At 32.2% G+C, this 14,945-nt stretch overlaps 1 protein-coding gene across 11 annotated transcripts in view; it reads right to left on the bottom strand.

Moving 5' to 3' along the window:
* The window catches only part of LOC148621525 (transient receptor potential cation channel subfamily M member-like 2), a 33,890-nt gene that overhangs the window by 10,163 nt on the left and 8,782 nt on the right, over positions 1-14,945 (bottom strand). For 3 of the 11 annotated variants that reach the window (XM_088576015.1, XM_088576014.1, XM_088576013.1), the window contains 7 exons: positions 12,061-12,221; positions 11,298-11,418; positions 10,570-10,717; positions 8,472-8,583; positions 7,922-8,072; positions 5,174-5,550; positions 4,484-4,603 (listed from right to left, as the gene is read on the bottom strand). In XM_088576015.1, the coding sequence (XP_088432141.1) occupies positions 4,484-4,603; positions 5,174-5,550; positions 7,922-8,072; positions 8,472-8,583; positions 10,570-10,717; positions 11,298-11,418; positions 12,061-12,221 (1,190 nt within the window). Of the gene's footprint in view, positions 1-659; positions 760-1,641; positions 3,368-4,483; positions 4,604-5,173; positions 5,551-7,921; positions 8,073-8,471; positions 8,584-10,569; positions 10,718-11,297; positions 11,419-12,060; positions 12,222-14,945 lie in introns of those variants that run through there. The other 8 variants (XM_088576010.1, XM_088576008.1, XM_088576011.1 and 5 more) reach the window with 8 other exon arrangements.

The raw sequence follows: 14,945 nt of genomic DNA, 5'->3' as shown, positions 1-14,945 counted from the left end.
TTTATGTACACTAAACCATATCATGTTGAACTGAAACCTAAAATGGCCTTTTGTGTTGTTGACCTAAGTCCTACATTTGCGTTCATTATTCTGCAACTATAATTTAATTTTGCATTTTGAAAATTGAAATAACAAATGTCAAAGGTCCATATTTCTTGACGATATATGCATTTTGGTACAAATGTAACATCTCAACATTTTTTATGTTGTTGAAAATATATCAGATTCAGAAAAAATGGGGATGCTTATCTTTTGGCGCACTGTTACATGTATCAAAAGAGTAACCCTAAAGGTTATGTCAATCAGATGAATAATTCGTCACTCAGAGTAACATACGTAGTATTATCAACTCAAATTCAACGGTTGTCGGGTTGCACATGTATTCGGTCACTTGTAAATTCCATCGAAACAAAAGGAAAATTTACAAGTGACCGCAATCTTTCGGCATGTGTCTGGATATTATTTAACTGGGCTAACAATACATGTAATGATAAGATGAAGAAAATAGGTCAATAAAATGCAAATATATCATTCAAGTTGTCTGTTATTTGCACAATAAATATCAATGGTTTAGCTCCTATTTAGCACTATTTTAAAAGAACAGAATATTTAATCAATGATATATCGCTCATTTTGTTGATCAAAAAAAAAAGACCTACACTGCGTGCTCCTTAATTGAATTATACAAAAACTGATCTTTTCCACTCCTTGCGATTGTAGCCATTCTCTTCAGAACACAACTAGCCAAAACTGCTGTTTCTGAAAAAAAAGTTCAGAAATACATGTTTGCTCTTTTATTAGGACCGCACAAAGAAGATTAATGATAAAATAGTCGTTATACATGGTTACATTTTTTTGTACAGAACGTACATATTTTGGAAATAAAAAACAAATATCTATAGATTATTACAATTTGTTTTACATTGCCTGGTTATTAGCTTAAGGCCATCAGATAGGACTTTGGGACATAAGTCATAGAGAATGCACTCTAAAGTATTTTAGCACTGTCTATATTTGGTCATGAAGTGAGATGGGAAATATGGTGTCATCTGTCTATTTGATATTTACAAAATGCATGTTACTATCTAGGTCAGGTTTATTCATTTATTTTTGTTTTTTTTTTTTTTTTTTTTTTTACATAAAATGACATGCAGATTTGATGTGATTTTAATTAAATAGGTGATGCGGATTATTTTTTTTAAATCCATTGTAATCTTTTATCTCTTGGTTTATCCAGTGACATATTGCAAAAACGTTTTGTAAAATTTTGTAAACGGAAGTTAATATAAATCTATATTCTTAGTTTTGAAACAACGATATCGATATATTAGCTACGTGAGAATTCCTTTCCTTTCCAGACAATGATATTCCTATTTCTAACCATGTGAGATACTGCCAGATAATTCAAGGCTTAAGAAATCTCCGACACTCACGGTTATGACTTTAATGTTCCTTTACTCGATAGAGCCTCGTTAAGGACCTCAGAATCTTACCCTGTGGTGCCTACGATTTCTCTGTCTTACGCTCTAAGCGGTGTACGATTTTTTTTCTTACGTTTTTATTTTGTTTGCTTTCTTTTATGTTTACTTGAGTTTAATTTGGTTAAAATGGAATCATTACACTTCTTAATAAGATCTTTACCAAGCTGATTCGGACATTTTGACCAAAACAACGTTGCAAGTTCTCTTCTGTTACAGAATATTGGCCAAATAAGCAAGTCTTGGAACATATCTCGGTCCATTTCGCATCTGGTGTTTCGATCTTCAACAGCTTCGAAATCTTCCGCTTTGTATGATTCTAAAATAAATGGTACATGTTCTAATAACAACATGAATGATAAGGGAAAACTTTTCATGGAAAAACCTTACGTATATACTCATATGTTCAAATCTTCATTCTTTGCAGAATCGGGTGGGAAAATAATTACTATCGTTAAGACATTTTAGTATAATGCTGATATATCTCGCCATATATGAAATATTTAGATTTTCGCAAGGATATGCAAGGAAAACAGTTTAGTAACTTTGCTATTTGACACAACAATGCTTATCTGTATTATACTTTGAATAACGTTTTATGTTTTGTCTGTTATGTATATATATTTAATAGGGTGTCTAGGCAAAAACCAGGCAGTGGGTGGTACACGACAAATGTGGTTTTCGAAACTTTTTTACCCATTTCTTATTACAAATGCATCTTTTCTCAAAGTTGAATGTTGGTTTATGATTAACTGCAACGATAAAAGAGAAAGTGATTACGTAGAAAGCATTGAAATTTATTGAAAAAAAGGAGAAAATTGTTTAATTTGAGCACAATTTGGTTGCTCTGTTGCGGAACCTCAAAATCATTTCCTGAGCCATCCATTGTCGATTCAAAACAAACTTTATACTTTTTGACATACAAACATTCATTGAAATAAAAAGTGTAGGGATAATAAGCTAAGAATATGCCTAAAAATGTCAACTTTGTTGTAATAACAAAATAAATGTTTATATAATAGTAAAATGTATAATTATAAGGAAAAGCAAATTTTGTGGAATAAGTTCACAGTAATGACATCATAATGGTACCACAAGATTTCGTCATTTAGAAAGAACTGCTGAAAATTGAAATTTTGTTGTTGTTGTTTTTTTTTTTTTTTTTTTTTTTTTTTTTGTATTCAGTAAATATAAAATTGTTTCTTGGGTGTGGACACCATTTCCTTGCAAAAATATTACCAGAAAGTTACAAAAATTACAAAATTTGACACAATATCTAAATATTGGTAAAATTCAAGCACTGTTTCTGTCCTTTCATTGCTAGAATGATCAGAAGTAAAGTATTTATTTTTTCTCATTTGTGATGAATTCAAGTCTCCAAATTCACAATTAAATCATTCAACATTTATCATTCATAATTAATTTCAGATATATTTTAGGCCAATAAGACCCCTTATCGCCCCTTCTCTTTTCCCATGCGCAACTCATATCATAGTTTTCATAGACAGTCTCTCAATATTATTAATGCACATACTTCTAGGATAGTGCAGGAACTTCTGACACAGCTGGCGTCCTGCTTGAATTCGTTTCTGATATTTTTCTTTTTGGTCACTTTTCTCATTTATTTCTGGTAAAAGCAATCTGGAAGAAGCTGGGGATGCGCCCTGTTAAAATATTGTTAGTTCCTTTTGATGTTGTAGTTTTCCTTGTTTTTAAAATGTTTCCCTTGAGTTAGACTTTAATAAAATATCATCGTTGGTGCTAACATATTGGTAACATGCTTCCTTATATCAGACGAGTTAGTGCATTTAACATTTACAAGTCGAGTAAAATAATATGAGTCTTCAAAACTGTTGAAATATTGTTCTACAGAAAGTATATAAACCCATAAAGAAAAATTTCTTAAATAAAAACAACACGAATTATTTCCTGTAAAACCTAATTGTGCAACTAAGTTGTTTGTTAAATCTGTACCGATTACACTTTGCACAAGTTTAATAATCATCTTGCATTTATTTGATTAAATAAAATGCAATCAGAATAAACAATATGTATTTGCTTTCTAAATCTCGATTGAAATGGTGAAAAGGTGAAGGCAAAACTAATATAGTCAAGAGACACGAATATAACAGCAGTAATTTTTCACGGCAAAATATTTTTGTTTATAAGATCATCAACACCATATACCGTCAATCAAGTTTAATCATATGATGTAAATAACCTGTGGTCCTTGATAAATGATTACCTCTGTTCATATCATTTAGATGTTAATATGTAGGATAGAGGATCAAATTAATGATGCATGTCACAACAAATCAATATTATACAACGTCTCAGAATGTGACGACTCAATTTGCTACACTGCTCCATCGGATCAAATTGATACAGGGAAGATATATAAACGTATAGAATATCTAAATGAACTGTCCCGTACCACCATACATCGTGTACTAAGTTACAGCCCTAGATTAATCCTACGAGGAGGAATGCCCCGGCTAACGAAAGCTATATTTTTATATAGCCTAGCTGGCCGAGTGGTCTAGGGCGCTGGACTTTGTGCAGGCGGTGTTGCCATAGATGTCACAGCAGTACGAGTTCGAGTCCCGCAGAGAGAACGACCAAAAATTTGCATCGCAAATTTTACAGTTCTAACATCATTGGAAATTTTTCAGACCTGTCTATACGTTTATATATCTTCCCTGTATCAATTTGATCCGATGGAGCAGTGTAGCAAATAGAGTCGTCACATTCTGAGACGTTGTATATATATCCATTTTAGTACGTTAGCTGCAACCAAATTATAAATATGCCTAATTGGTTTTACTTGTTGGATAGAATTTGATGGTTCGCTGGCCCGTACAGATAAAGGAGTGGTATACGTATTTTTATATTTAGCAAATCTTTAAAATAGAACAGACTACTTTGTAAGGAAAATTAATTTTAATAACGCACTTTTCAGAAGACAATTTAATTTATGTACATTACTTTTATGTCAGTGTGCTAACCTCATTGTAAATATATGGAAAATACTGCATATCGAATTCAACTTTATCCTCCTGAAGTAAGACTGCAACGTAGTCAACTCTGTTTGCTACTAGAGCTTGTTTTAAAAGAATCTGGAAATTCTACAGTAAATAAAACACATGATTTTACATTTATACAATTAGGATCGTCCACAACTCAATGGAAAGAAGGTGGGCAAACAAAAAAACATTGTCATAAACAAATAGACTTTGCAATTTGTGTAGTCAGTTATCCATCCAATATGCGCACCGTATTAATAGAAAATTCTCGATTAATACAAAGTGTCAGAGCTGTATACGAACTTGTAATTTACACACTTTCATATATATATCAAGATAAAAGTCACCATGTGAAACATTAAACGGTTATGTTGCTAAATTTCTTTTATATATTAAGTAGTTTGCTGAATTATTGTCCATTTTGTCCATGTTCCATGTTTTTCCTGAAGTTCGGACTAGCAATTTAAGTTGTCACCTTTTAATTTGATGTCAAAATTAGCAGAAGAAGGAGAAGGATATATTTCTTCTGGACTAAAAAATACCAATAATATAATTATCGAACAATAAGCCATGCTGTACACGCAGCATTAAAAGCAAAATATTTTTATGAAATTAATAATGTATTATAGTGTTGAACATCTTTAAGACCATTATTCAAGATAAGATTTTTACCTGGCGTTTATCGTCTTTGTTTGACATTTCTTGTATAAACTGATAAGCAATATAAAAATAGAGAGGTAAGGAAGCTGGAGTCAGCGATTCTTGGTATTTTGTCATGAACTGCTTTACTTCGCCTCCCATTTTAGCATTATGCAACGTCACTGATTTAGGATTTATTCTGTTTTTTCTAGATTTATCATTTGGTTTAACAACGGAGCTACATCCAGGTTTGTTGTTTAAAGAATTATCAAATGCATCCGAAGTATCCACGTTATAATTTTCTGATCCTATGTTTAAAGCAGGCAAGAAAGTTCCATCAGACATCTCGGTTGGTGATATCACTTCAGGAACATCTTGGTTACCATTTCTAGTGCTTTCGTATATTTTGTCTTTAAATAATAGAAACATAATATTTAAAATTCATCCAAACTATAGACCAATATTTTTCAATACAAAGAACAATACAATCTCAAGGTATAGATCAAAACAAACAAACAGAAAATCATGTAAAATAGAGAAAAAAAAAAAATGCAATTTCTTTTCCCTTATTTTATCATTTTACATACGGTCTTAGTCAAAGTTTACTTCAAATTGAAAATGATTCAACTTCTTCTTGAAAATGGGGTAAGCTCTTGTCTGAAAGAACTTCAGCTTACAATTTTGACGACACAAACTACGTAAAAAGAGCTATATAAAACAAAGACGAGTGACATCATTGAATCACGTAATATTCAATTAAAATGCACCATTTCTTGTAAACTATGTTGACTTTGTGAAACTATTTGATTCCATCCATAGAGATAGGTTTTGGTCCATCACGAAGTGCTATTGTACCCCATAAAAGTTGATCAGGATGATTAAACTACTACATGAAACATTCAAATGCACAATGTCAGGAGAGGGTGAAGAATCAGGTTCCGGGTTACAACAGAATGAAACAGGGATGTACTATGTCAGGGTCTCTTTTCCCATTTGTCATTGACTTCATCAGAAAAAGACCAAAGAAAGAAAACCAACGGTAAGGTGTAACCTCACAACGAAATTGGAAGATCTAGACTTTACTAACGCTCGTGTTCTGTTATCATCAAATTATCAGGATATGCAAAGCATGACACACGGGTTAAATGTAAATGCAAACCAAGCAGGTCTCAAGACCAACACAAAGGAAGCTAAGAGTAATCAAGGGAACCAACATTCTAGTGGAAATCAGTAGAATCCAGGGACAAAGGCCAGACATGGAAAACAGACACACACAACAAAGAACATAAAATAACTAAAATAATAGTATTATACAAAGTAATAAAAGTCAATGAGAAACTCAGTGCACCGATAGAGTAAGCGTTCTCTGCTTTTCTAGAAACACCTTCCGAGTTGCTCATAAAAAGTTAAGCATAGTTACGGCAAGCTCTGGCATAATGTATGAGTTGTGATATGGAAACTCATTACGTAGGAGCGGAAGGGATGTTGCCACAGATGAAAGGAAGGTTGACAATACGGAATGAAAAGTCAACGCGTTTGTTATATAGTTTGCATGGTCAATAGTTTTCTTTTATCACCAATCAAGTCTAGGCCAAGATATGAGACTGACTTCACAGGTTCTGAAGTATCCTTTATCTCAAGTACTTTTGGGTAGATGCAATGTACAAAACCCCCCAAACTAGGATTGTTTAACGATAATATGTCATCTATATATCGGAAACTGAGATCAATAGATTTTGTTAAACGATGTTCCTTCCATTGGATTAGCTATGAAGTCAGCTTCATAAGAACGAAGAAATAGGTTAATAATGAGACTAAACTCCTACAAAAATAAATGACCTGAATATAGAGGATGTTGAAACATTCAAATATCTTGGAGGCATTGTAGCATCAGCGTAGGACATTACCAACAGATCAGGGAAAGCCTAAGTACAATTCAGTAGGTTACAAAAATGGAGTTCATCAAAGTTTTTCATCCAAACACAGGTCAATTTATTAAAATCTTTGAAATATCAGCTCTTACATTCAGCGAATAACAGAAAACAACAGAACGAGACATGACTCTTGACACATAAAAAATATGTCTGAGCCAGATAGTAAGGATTAGATGACCAGAGTTAACAAACAATGAACTGCATCGTAGAACAAAAACATAAAAATTAAGTGATACAAAACCACACAGGAAATGCCGGTGGATTGGGCATGAACTCAGAACGGACAATACAAGTGTATGTACAATAGCACTGAAGCACCCTGAGGGAATGCGTACGGTTGGTCGGCCTTTGGATGAGGACTACTGAGTAGTAAAGATCACAACTTGGTTTGAGTAGTTGGGTGCATCAAGACTGGCAGCCAATGTTAGGCGCAAGTGAAGATTTATGTGACAGCGGGCATGGAATGGATAGGTTAGTTGAGGTGCATTACTATTCAGTTGGCCATTTTACACTTGTCATACGAGCTATATTCAGTTTTCGGCTTCTTTTTGTACTTTAAAAAGTCCCTCTCACTTGATGCTTATTTGTGCGTACCAAGGGTAATTGCCTATAATTGATTGATTGATTAGCCTACCACTTTACTCATGATTTGTTGCCCTATTCACATTCCAAGTTGCCCTCACCCATAATCCCGAATTGCTGAGCTTCACAAGGAATGTTCCGTCCCCAATCAACATAACTTCCATTTGTTATGCTATATGAACAATGTTGTTGAAAAAAAACATTCATATATATAAAATCTATTCAAAACAATAACAGGTTATTTAGCTATCAAACTCATTGTTACCAGGTTCAGTGGTTTTTACTTTCATCAGATCGGTATTGTCAGATATGACTGGTTTGTCCGTGCCACCTTGTGCCCATGCGCGTATTATTGCATTACTGACTGCCTCTGGAAACTGAGTTTCGTCTTGGGTACTGATATCTAATACATTTACCTTAAATATGTTAATAAAATGCCTATGTAATTATTTTTTTTTGTTTCAAGCGCGATTTAGAATTAATTAGCTTGTAAAACAGGTTGCAGTGTAACATTATTAAATCCTTCACGTCTGCCTTCAAAAACGTTTCGGCTGATATTGTGATATCATATTTGTCATACGGACAAATGAGCTTAATTCTTCATATATGCTTTGATAAACTGAAAATTATTGTAATAAGTCATTATATTAATTATTAGAATAAACAAATGTACATTTATACTCATGCAACAAAATTGCCTCCCTGATAATAGTCTTGACTGATTACCCATTTATAGTTTTAAAATTAGATGCAAGGAGAAAAAAGGAAACAAAAAGAAAACAAAAACAATATAAACAAACGAACAAAACACTCACAAACTGTTTCTTTTTTCTTATTTTTCTCATGTGATTCTTCAACACCGCCATCTCACCAGAATGGATAAAAGTCCCTAATAATAGGGACGCCTTTAGATTAATGGCACTTGAACTGAAAAAAAAGGAAACATAATCATAAATTATTGTTTGTTGCAATGTCTTAATCAGGATATATATTTATTGTATGTCATTTTAATTTTGTATAACTAATTTTGACTAAAAAGGTATACAGAAAGCATAAATATCATAATTGTACAATTGTTGAAGTAACGTGAGTGAGTCAGAAAATTTATAATCCATCCGGAGGTATTAAACGTATCACAGAATGCAACTTGTCATTTTATATTCTGATAAATTTGCATATTTGTTAAGATAAGATTGATCTTGTGTTATAAAATTCATTATAAAATTTGATAACATTGCAATTTTTATCAATAAACTTTTGTCTTTCAGTATTCAAAGCGGAACATTTATTAATAAGATATTCTTTACCGATAGTTATTGCATAAGGGACTGTATTATTTCAAGAGTTTCCAAGTTTTTGAATCCCATACTAGTATTTCGCATCAGTAAAGCAAAATTGGTAATTTTTCAAAGAGAACAATATGACATTTTATAAATATATTATTGAATCGGTGTTACAAGAAAACTTTGAACATAGCAGTTTGGAGTTTATATTGTATGTAATTTCCGGTTCTTGTGAGGGTAGTTTATATTGTATGTAATTTCCGGTTCTTGTGAGGGTTGTTTATACGTAGTTGAAGTAATTGACAGTTTTGATGGTGTGTTCATTATTGTAGAATACCGGATAGTTCGACTGTCTACCCTTGGAGAACATAGGAATCTTGATTTTCATTGTCCACATATGACAATATTTTTTAAACGTATTCAGTGCATTTGTAATACATCAGTTGATTCTGCTAATAACAGTATCAGCTGCGAAAAAAATAACACACATTTGCATAAATATTCCTAGTTTTTGTTTCACTGTCCTAACTATTTCCCCCATTTCCATGATATTTTCATAAATTAAGTGTTAATTTAGATTATTCAAAACTAACAAGAGGAGACAAAACATTCTCTCCTTCTCCTACTTCGGATATACATGGTTCTGATATATTGTATAAGTGTAAAAATCCACTTTTCAATCATATGTTACCCTAAGTATCAATACGATTGGGAAATAATGACTGAGTAAAGCATAATAGAAAATCAAAGGTAAATTAAAATGTGGCTGAGAGAAAAAAAATCCTAAAAAATGAATGACGGCTAAAACAAGAATGCCATGTACGGAACAAAGGTAAATAAAAGTGACTCAAGGGCGCATTCGGCCATTAACATCATTTATATGACATTTCCGTGTGACATGATTGACGCCATTGGGAGTGATATATTTCACCTGATATTACCATCCTATAGAATCTACATGCTCAAGAACACAACTTAGTTATTGCAAAAAAATGAAACATGATTATATAGATTAAAACAATTTTAAAACTGAAATAGCGTGTTTCAACTAAAAATATTGTAAGACAAAAATACTATTTTTGGAAAACGGAAGTGGAATTTCATGTTGCTGGTCAACTGTATTTTGATATTACCTAATTTCAACTTTGAAGTTGCACAATTGATAGTTTTACAGAAACGAAATGTTCTACAGTGACCTACTATACTTACTCATAAAGAATTATACTTACTCATTATGAACTATACTTACTCATTATGAACTATACTTACTGATAAAGAACTATACTTACTCATAATGAACTATACTTACTGATAAAGACCTATACTTACTCATAATGAACTATACTTACTGATAAAGACCTATACTTACTCATAATGAACTATACTTACTGATAAAGACCTATACTTACTCATAAAGAACTATACTTACCCATAATGAACTATACTTACTCATAAAGAACTATACCTACCCATAATGAACTATACTTACTCATAATGAACTATACTTACCCATAAAAAACTATACTTACTCATAATGAACTATACTTACTAATAAAGACCTAAACTTACTCATAAAGACATATACTTACTCATAATGAACTATACTTACTCAAAAAAGACATATACTTACTCATCAAGACAATCAGCAATCAAATCAGCGGCTTTGCCAGATCCTTTTAACACCAAGACAGGTATACAGCATTCAACCAAATTAACCACCAACTCAATTGTAGCACTCTCGCCTTCAGCAACAATAACCAATACGGGCATTTTCAAATCTAAATAATGAAATAAAACAAAACAAAGATAAGATCATACACAAATGCATATACACAAAAAACGCGTTGCCACATCAAGTTCAATATACAAATGTTAAATTTGTATAAACAACTATAAATATGGATATGTTTTGGCATTTTATAGTTGTTATATATTGACGATAAATAGTGGAGACTACTTTTAACTTATCTTTGAAATTGTCATAAATCGACAGAATAACGATCCTTGGCTTGTCCTACTAAAATGGGAGAACGATTTATGGCATTCTGCTTATAAATGATAACAGCAAATATTTAAAAAAGCAGATTTTTGGAAAGTTTGAATGTCACTAGAATACTACATAAATTGTTATACTGTCTTTAAACGGAGAAGTAAAGAAATACGTTCTGATATCTGAACATTTAATTGTTACTCATATTCAACACAATTCAATATTGATAAAGGGTATCCATACACAATGTACATATTTTGTGATTCGATGTTCTTTGATTAAAGAGTCGAAATTTGTTTGAAACGACCCATTTATTCTTATATGCAGACTATGATTGCTCATAGTAATTATTAGAAACTTGTAATTACTGTTGTCTTGTCCGAGTTCCACTAACGGCACATACTCTCTAGATATATTTGAAAGTAGTTCAACATAGTCGTCGCCTTTCAATGTGAAACATATTTCATCCTCTTTATCCATGTTTTGTACCTATAAAATATCTAGTTGAAAAGTAAAGCAGACAAATCTGCTGCGTACTTGCAAAAATCCTCCACTTTTTCCTTTACATATTTGTTTGCTCAAAATTATATTACATGTAATAACAAACTTTACGATAAATGCATTATTTGAATAGAATTTCGATTCCTTACACGCGTTTAAAATGTTCTGAAGAAATATACCATTTCTATATAATTCTAACTGGATAAACCTAGATTAAATAGCAAGCAATGGATTCTTTAAAAAATCTCACTTTTTAAGAGTAAACCATGTAATCATTTTTAGGATTTCACAAAATTATTGCTTTAACCGGGTTCATGTCAGTGCACAATAATCAACATATTCTTTATATTATTACACGAAATGTTTGAGTTGATATTCATTTTACAATGATAAAAGAAGCCCGTGTATTTCTAAATGTTAAACTGAAATTGGAAATATCTAAATGCATAACTAAAACAACAAAACCTGATAAATACATGATAGTCAACGATCTTGTAGAAATATTTTGTTTAGAAAGAGTCGAAGATCAATGATCACAAAACGTATATAATGCTAAAATAAAAAAGCATGTTTTTTTTGTATAAAAATAAAGCTTTGTAACCTACAAAACAATTTTTCGTATTTACTTACCGCGTTACAGCCTGTTTCCTCTTCAAAGAGAGGAGACCTAATCCTAACGAAGGAAATGAACGTTTTATCATCATCTTTTTTTAACACTCGAAAGTTTTGTACCGCCTCTCTAACCAAAGTACTTATTTTCTCCTCGGATCCTTCGTACAAAATTAGGCAATCTTTTTTAAGAAAAAAAAGAAACAAAAAACACAGGCATTAAAATCTAATACAAAAAAGCTTTCAATAGTAGTTACATTGTTATACATGTTTCCCGGGTCCACTTGACGTCAGGCAGTATAGATAAGAGCATCTGCCCGAGTTCTTCGGTTAGATATCCCGAAGGCTGAGCTCTGCTACCAACACCAGTAGGTTCTACTAACCACTTACATCGACCGTGAGAGGCCTGTATTTTATTCAAGGTCGTTAAAAACTCCCAATCGTCAAATAATATTACTGATGTCTAATAGCCATTGAAGAAAGCTTATCTAAACTTATGACATAAAAATGTAGTTCATATCTCGATTAATGTGATCTGTCTATAATTTCATGGATTTGGGCATGTTACAGTCTTTCCCGCTCAAGATGCATTGAGTAATGTGAAAACGTTTAAAAGTGGTGTTTTTGACAGGGGTATTTTGTGAAGTTTTGTAGATATGCACACCTTTGTAGAGAAGACTCGGCGAATGACTTCTTTGGTACTGAATTATTTCACAAAGTAAGACTATCACCCGACACAAAGTCTGAGTATGGTGATCTAGTGCATGTATACTACCTTTTAACTGCAATTAATATATTTTATTATACTAAATATCATTTAGCTCGTGTTTGGACAAATTCTCAAGAATTTGTCAGGATGTATTTCCGAAAATTATATTTTTTCTCTCTCTCTCTCTTCTTTGTTGGTGTCACCAAAGGGAAAATAACTTTAGTCGTTACATTTTGGGTGAAAAGTATATATAATCTGCACCTGTACATGATTATTTTAGTGGAGCAGAAATGGTCGATGATTTTCATTTACAATAAAGATCTTTTAGTTACCGGAATCATTTAAAATAACAGTAACATTGAAAGAAGAATAATTCTTCACAATTTTTTGGGACTGGGGCGTTCGCCCGGTACGACTGTCCTTTGATCCGCGTCTTAATGCATTACCTAACACGTTATATTTTTACACTCTTTAATCTGCATGGATATGCAAATTCTGATATGATACTCATAACTTTATTTTACACTTAAGTACTAGTATTCTAAAAGAGATTATCGTGCTAAAGGTAAGCGCATTTTTTATTTAGTTACTCGTATGCGGACATTTAGGATGCAGAAAGATCTAGGTTTGAAAACAGGAATTTTGTTTTGAATTATTTCTGACAAACATGTGATGTAGGCAGCTGGGAATTTAGACTAACAAACGTGTACGCATCGTAGGAAAGTAGCAACTGCAACTGTAAATTAAACAAAATTCTAAAGAAAAAACAGTGTTACAAAAATCAAATAACAAAACATAGAATAGTTTTTATTTTGAAACTTTGAAGTTTAAATAAATTATGTGTATATGAAACGCACTGAAGCCTATAAGCATTCGACCAACATTCGGATTGATAAATGAGTAATTCTTGACTATAACTAATTATCTGTGACATAAAATATGCATTTTGCATATACTTTCGCAGTGGCTCCTTGGAAGTAGTCCTTTATTATTGGAAAAATTTGCTAACTTTATGCATGATTAGGACAAGTTATTTATAAACTTGTATCCCGTCTTTTCTCCCGTCCACCCTCCCTATTTTTAATCACTGGAACCGTCCCTGCTGTCGCATTTATCTACTTATCGGAAGAGTAATCAAAGGAACCAAGGTCATAGCGGTAATCAAAAGAATGTAATCCAGGGACAAAGACCAGACATGGAAAACAGCCATACACAATAAAGAACAAAAAGTAACTAAAATCATACATACAACGTAACAAAAGCAACAGAATATGAGATTTAATATTGTTGATATCTAATAAAACTATGGATTGTGAAACAGATACAAAATGTATGAATCGTTCCACGATTTTCATATGCACTAATTGTAAATAATTTCCCCCGTTCTTCACGGTCTGTCGCATGTATAAGTTTCTGTTAGGGCGAGTGTCGTTGAGTTACGTTCGTTTACGTAGAGTTCCATCAAATTAGTGGAAATATTTAATGAGATCATTTATTTTGCCCTTAGCTTGCAGTGATGCATCTAAAATGTCCATAATTTATTATAATACTAGCTGATGGTTATTTTTTTAAAGATGACCTTGTTATCTGTTCAAGGGCTGTCATAATGACATGGGTATCTGTATTGGCTCAACGCATAGCCGATGACCATTACCGACCCAAGAAGCCATCACGGCAGACCAAAATCATATAACAGGCCAATTTTAAAAAACACCCATTTCAAAAAAACATTTATTAACAAACCATGGATTTGGTGCAAACTCCGAGAAATAATGAATCATTTCTGCTACAACTCACCTTGCAATTACATACACAAGCAAACGTGCATTCTGGATTATAAATTTGACATTATGATTATCCAACAATCATTAATACATATCTTTGTGTTGTTAATGGCTTTTTATAATTTCATTTACAATATTAACCTGATATCTCATTAAATCACTTAATCTCACTAAGACCTTGATTTTTCTCATGTTCTACCAATAATTCATTGTAAATTTTATTACATTTACTTTTGTTGGTTGCTGATTTTAAAATAAAATTAGAAAATATAACCAACATGTACTAGATCAAAGTAAAGTACTAGATAGAGAAAACTGATCATAAGTTTTCCAATTCATTGGCATACCTAAACTCATACGTTATGCCAGAGCTTGCCGTAACTACGCAGACCTTTTGTACCGCGCTAGACTTC

The sequence above is a fragment of the Perna viridis genome, chromosome 3, assembly GCF_037379345.1.
Source record: "Perna viridis isolate PV_CMFRI_1.1 ecotype Kerala chromosome 3, ASM3737934v1, whole genome shotgun sequence".
In the NCBI taxonomy this organism is placed as follows: domain Eukaryota; kingdom Metazoa; phylum Mollusca; class Bivalvia; order Mytilida; family Mytilidae; genus Perna; species Perna viridis.
The sequence above is the reverse complement of the archived record's forward strand: the minus strand, read 5'-3'. Positions and strand labels throughout refer to the sequence as shown.